This window comes from Entelurus aequoreus, linkage group LG05 (assembly GCF_033978785.1).
Source record: "Entelurus aequoreus isolate RoL-2023_Sb linkage group LG05, RoL_Eaeq_v1.1, whole genome shotgun sequence".
NCBI classification, from domain to species: Eukaryota; Metazoa; Chordata; class Actinopteri; order Syngnathiformes; family Syngnathidae; genus Entelurus; species Entelurus aequoreus.
In genome coordinates this window covers 3,521,736-3,527,735 of record NC_084735.1, presented here as the reverse complement: position 1 = coordinate 3,527,735, position 6,000 = coordinate 3,521,736, and the positions used below count along the sequence as shown (strand labels likewise).

The window sequence follows — 6,000 nt, the reverse complement described above, 5'->3', positions numbered from 1 at the left end:
AGGAGAGGAATACAAATGAGAAGAAGGATAAGAAGAATAACAAGGAGGAGAAGAAGAAGAAGAATGAGAAGGAGAAGAATGAGAAAAAGAATGAGAATAATGACAAGGAAAAGAAGAAGGAGAAGAAGAAGGAGAAAAATAATGAGAAAAAGGAGAAGAAGAATGAGAAAAAGGAGAAGAAGAATGAGAAGGAGGAGGAGAAGAAGAAGAAGGAGAAAAACGACAAAAAAAGGAGAAGAATGAGAAGAATAAGAATGAGAAGGAGGAGGAGAAGAATAAGAAAAAGGAGAAGAAGAATGAGAAGAAGAAGAATGAGGAAAAAGGAGAAGAAGAAGAAGAATGAGAAGGAGGAGAAGAAGAAGAATGAGAAAAAGGAGAAGAACGAGAAAAAAGGAGAAGAATGAGAAGAAGAAGAATGAGAAAAAGGAGAAGAAGAATGAGGAGGAGGAGGAGAAGAATAAGAAAAAGGAGAAGAAGAAGAATGAGGAAAAAGGAGAAGAAGAAGAAGAATGAGAAGGAGGAGGAGAAGAAGAAGAATGAGAAAAAGGAGAAGAACGAGAAAAAAAAGGAGAAGAATGAGAAGAAGAAAAATGAGAAAAAGAAGAATGAGAAGGAGAATAATGAGAAAAAGGAGGACAAGAAGAAGAATGAGAAGGAAAAGAATGAGAGAAAGGAGAAGAACGAGAAAAAGAAGAATGAGAAGGACAAAAATGAGAAAAAGGAGAAGAACGAGAAAAAGGACAAGCAGAAGAATGAGAATGAAGATGAGAAGAAGAAGAAGAATGAGAAAAAGAACGAGAAAAAGGAGAAGAATGACAAAAAGAAGAATGAGAAGGAGAAGAATGAGAGAAAGGAGAAGAACGAGAAAAAGGAGGAGAAGAATGACAAAAAGAAGAATGAGAAGAATGAGAGAAAGGAGAAGAACGAGAAAAAGGAGAAGGAGAAGGAGAAAAAGGAGAAGAAGAAGAATGAGAATGAAGATAAGGAGAAGAAGAAGAAGAATGAGTGACGATAAGGAGAAGGAGGAGAAGAAAAAGAAAAGTCTTTATGTGATTTGAAGGACAAATGAAGTCTTGTTGTTCACATTCTTGTTGACACTTTTGCTGAACTGTGACTTGTCTCCTTTTTCTCAGAGAACTCAATAACATCCATCTCTTTCTACAGCAGGAATGTGCAACACACTAACCATTCTACCTATATACGTGTGTGTGTGTGTGTACGTGTGTGTGTGTGTGTGTGTGTGTATGTGTGTGTATGTGTGTGTGTGAGAGTGTGAGGATCAACACTTTGTTTCCTCTCTAATGAGCAGAAGTGAGGAGAGAACATGTAAACAACACATAGGAGAGAGAGAGAGAGAGAGAGAGAGAGAGAGAGAGAGAGAGAGACACTCCCTCTATTCTCACACGCTTCTGCCCACCTAATGAAATGTTATTCTTCTTTAAGGATGTTATGATGTTGTTTGGGTTAATGGTGTGTTCTTGTGTGTCTCTGTGTGTGTGTGTGTGTGTGTGTGTCTCTGTGTGTGTGTGTGTGTGTGTGTGTGTGTGTGTGTGTGTGTGTGTGTGTGTGTGTGTGTGTGTGTGTGTGTGTGTGTGTGTGTGTGTGTAGCCTCCATAGTGACAGTCATACGTCTGGTCAATGACACGGTGGATCATATCGAAAGTGAAGGTAAGAAAGGCCATCCTCACACTCTTTGTTCAAGTGTGAAAAAAATGTGTAACAATTGTATATAAATTCAGAGTAAAAAAAACAATCAGTGTTTAAAAATCAATGTATGAAAATTCAGTGTATAAAAATTTACCGAAAAAAAAATTCAATGTGTAAAAATTCAGTGTAAAAAGAGTTCAGTGTATAGAAATTCAGTGTGGAATTTTTTTTAGAAAAAAAAAAATTACTGTTTAAAAAATTGAGTGTAAAAGTTCAGTGTGTAAAACTTCATTGTATAAAAATTCAGTGTAAAAAAAATCAGTGTTTAAAAATCAATGTATGGAAATTCAGTGTAAAAAAATTCTGTGTAAAAAATCAGTGTAAAAAGAAATTCAGTGTGAAAAAAATGTGTAAAAAATAAATAAAACAATTGTATATAAATTCAGAGTAAAAAAAAAATCAGTGTTTAAAAATCAATGTATGAAAATTCAGTGTATAAAAATTTACCGAAAAAAAAATTCAATGTGTAAAAATTCAGTGTAAAAAGAGTTCAGTGTATAGAAATTCAGTGTGGAATTTTTTTTAGAAAAAAAAAATTACTGTTTAAAAAATTCAGTGTAAAAGTTCAGTGTGTAAAACTTCATTGTATAAAAATTCAGTGTAAAAAAAAAATCAGTGTTTAAAAATCAATGTATGAAAATTCAGTGTATGAAAATTTACAGAAAAAAAAATTCAATGTGTAAAAATTCAGTGTAAAAAGAGTTCAGTGTATAGAAATTCAGTGTGGAATTTTTTTTAGAAAAAAAAAAATTACTGTTTAAAAAATTGAGTGTAAAAGTTCAGTGTGTAAAACTTCATTGTATAAAAATTCAGTGTAAAAAAAATCAGTGTTTAAAAATCAATGTATGGAAATTCAGTGTAAAAAAATTCTGTGTAAAAAATCAGTGTAAAAAGAAATTCAGTGTGAAAAAAATGTGTAAAAAATAAATAAAACAATTGTATATAAATTCAGAGTAAAAAAAAAATCTGTGTTTAAAAATCAATGTATGAAAATTCAGTGTATAAAAATTTACCGAAAAAAAAATTCAATGTGTAAAAATTCAGTGTAAAAAGAGTTCAGTGTATAGAAATTCAGTGTGGAATTTTTTTTAGAAAAAAAAAAATTACTGTTTAAAAAATTCAGTGTAAAAGTTCAGTGTGTAAAACTTCATTGTATAAAAATTCAGTGTAAAAAAAAAATCAGTGTTTAAAAATCAATGTATGAAAATTCAGTGTATAAAAATTTACAGAAAAAAAAATTCAATGTGTAAAAAATCAGTGTAAAAAGAGTTCAGTGTATAGAAATTCAGTGTGGAATTTTTTTTAGAAAAAAAAAAATTACTGTTTAAAAAATTCAGTGTAAAAGTTCAGTGTGTAAAACTTCATTGTATAAAAATTCAGTGTAAAAAAAAAATCAGTGTTTAAAAATCAATGTATGAAAATTCAGTGTATAAAAATTTACAGAAAAAAAAATTCAATGTGTAAAAATTCAGTGTAAAAAGAGTTCAGTGTATAGAAATTCAGTGTGGAATTTTTTTTAGAAAAAAAAAAATTACTGTTTAAAAAATTGAGTGTAAAAGTTCAGTGTGTAAAACTTCATTGTATAAAAATTCAGTGTAAAAAAAATCAGTGTTTAAAAATCAATGTATGGAAATTCAGTGTAAAAAAATTCTGTGTAAAAAATCAGTGTAAAAAGAAATTCAGTGTGAAAAAAATGTGTAAAAAATAAATAAAACAATTGTATATAAATTCAGAGTAAAAAAAAAATCAGTGTTTAAAAATCAATGTATGAAAATTCAGTGTATAAAAATTTACCGAAAAAAAAATTCAATGTGTAAAAAGAGTTCAGTGTATAGAAATTCAGAGTGGAATTTTTTTTAGAAAAAAAAAAATTACTGTTTAAAAAATTCAGTGTAAAAGTTCAGTGTGTAAAACTTCATTGTATAAAAATTCAGTGTAAAAAAAAAATCAGTGTTTAAAAATCAATGTATGAAAATTCAGTGTATAAAAATTTACAGAAAAAAAAATTCAATGTGTAAAAATTCAGTGTAAAAAGAGTTCAGTGTATAGAAATTCAGTGTGGAATTTTTTTTAGAAAAAAAAAAATTACTGTTTAAAAAATTGAGTGTAAAAGTTCAGTGTGTAAAACTTCATTGTATAAAAATTCAGTGTAAAAAAAATCAGTGTTTAAAAATCAATGTATGGAAATTCAGTGTAAAAAAATTCTGTGTAAAAAATCAGTGTAAAAAGAAATTCAGTGTGAAAAAAATGTGTAAAAAATAAATAAAACAATTGTATATAAATTCAGAGTAAAAAAAAAATCAGTGTTTAAAAATCAATGTATGAAAATTCAGTGTATAAAAATTTACCGAAAAAAAAATTCAATGTGTAAAAATTCAGTGTAAAAAGAGTTCAGTGTATAGAAATTCAGTGTGGAATTTTTTTTAGAAAAAAAAAATTACTGTTTAAAAAATTCAGTGTAAAAGTTCAGTGTGTAAAACTTCATTGTATAAAAATTCAGTGTAAAAAAAAAATCAGTGTTTAAAAATCAATGTATGAAAATTCAGTGTATAAAAATTTACAGAAAAAAAAATTCAATGTGTAAAAATTCAGTGTAAAAAGAGTTCAGTGTATAGAAATTCAGTGTGGAATTTTTTTTAGAAAAAAAAAAATTACTGTTTAAAAAATTGAGTGTAAAAGTTCAGTGTGTAAAACTTCATTGTATAAAAATTCAGTGTAAAAAAAATCAGTGTTTAAAAGTCAATGTATGGAAATTCAGTGTAAAAAAATTATGTGTAAAAAATCAGTGTAAAAAGAAATTCAGTGTGAAAAAAATGTGTAAAAAATAAATAAAACAATTGTATATAAATTCAGAGTAAAAAAAAAATCAGTGTTTAAAAATCAATGTATGAAAATTCAGTGTATAAAAATTTACCGTAAAAAAAATTCAATGTGTAAAAATTCAGTGTAAAAAAAAAATCAGTGTTTAAAAATCAATGTATGAAAATTCAGTGTATAAAAATTTACCGTAAAAAAAATTCAATGTGTAAAAATTCAGTGTAAAAAGAGTTCAGTGCATAGAAATTCAGTGTGGAAATTTTTTAGAACAAAAGAAATTACTGTTTAAAAAATTTAGTGTAAAAGTTCATTGTGTAAAACTTCATTGTATAAAAATTATGTGTAAAAAAATCAGTGTTTAAAAATCAATGTATGAAAATTCAGTGTATAAAAATTTACAGAAAAAAAAATTCAATGTGTAAAAATTCAGTGTAAAAAGAGTTCAGTGTATAGAAATTCAGTGTGGAATTTTTTTTAGAAAAAAAAAAATTACTGTTTAAAAAATTGAGTGTAAAAGTTCAGTGTGTAAAACTTCATTGTATAAAAATTCAGTGTAAAAAAAATCAGTGTTTAAAAGTCAATGTATGGAAATTCAGTGTAAAAAAATTATGTGTAAAAAATCAGTGTAAAAAGAAATTCAGTGTGAAAAAAATGTGTAAAAAATAAATAAAACAATTGTATATAAATTCAGAGTAAAAAAAAAATCAGTGTTTAAAAATCAATGTATGAAAATTCAGTGTATAAAAATTTACCGTAAAAAAAATTCAATGTGTAAAAATTCAGTGTAAAAAGAGTTCAGTGTATAGAAATTCAGTGTGGAAATTTTTTTAGAAAAAAAAAATTACTGTTTAAAAAATTGAGTGTAAAAGTTCAGTGTGTAAAACTTCATTGTATAAAAATTCAGTGTAAAAAAAAATCAGTGTTTAAAAATCAATGTATGAAAATTCAGTGTATTAAAATTTACCGTAAAAAAATTCTGTGTAAAAAAATTAAGTGTAAAAAATCAGTGTAAAAAGAAATTCAGTGTGAAAAAAATGTGTAAAAAATAAATAAAACAATTGTATATAAATTCAGAGTAAAAAAAATTAGTGTTTAAAAATCAATGTATGAAAATTCAGTGTATAAAAATTTACCGTAAAAAAAATCCAATGTGTAAAAATTCAGTGTAAAAAGAGTTCAGTGCATAGAAATTCAGTGTGGAAATTTTTTAGAACAAAAGAAATTACTGTTTAAAAAATTTAGTGTAAAAGTTCATTGTGTAAAACTTCATTGTATAAAAATTATGTGTAAAAAAATCAGTGTTTAAAAATCAATGTATGAAAATTCAGTGTATAAAAATTTACAGAAAAAAAAATTCAATGTGTAAAAATTCAGTGTAAAAAGAGTTCAGTGTATAGAAATTCAGTGTGGAATTTTTTTTAGAAAAAAAAAAATTACTGTTTAAAAAATTGAGTGTAAAAGTTCAGTGTGTAAAAC

The 6,000-nt window shown here is 26.1% G+C and overlaps 1 protein-coding gene across 1 annotated transcript in view; it reads left to right on the top strand.

Moving 5' to 3' along the window:
* Nucleotides 1-6,000, top strand: part of LOC133649515 (protocadherin Fat 3-like) — a 106,277-nt gene that overhangs the window by 60,873 nt on the left and 39,404 nt on the right. The window contains exon 19 of the mRNA XM_062046103.1: nt 1,609-1,668. Coding sequence (XP_061902087.1) covers nt 1,609-1,668 — 60 coding nt within the window. The remainder of the gene's footprint in view (nt 1-1,608; nt 1,669-6,000) is intronic.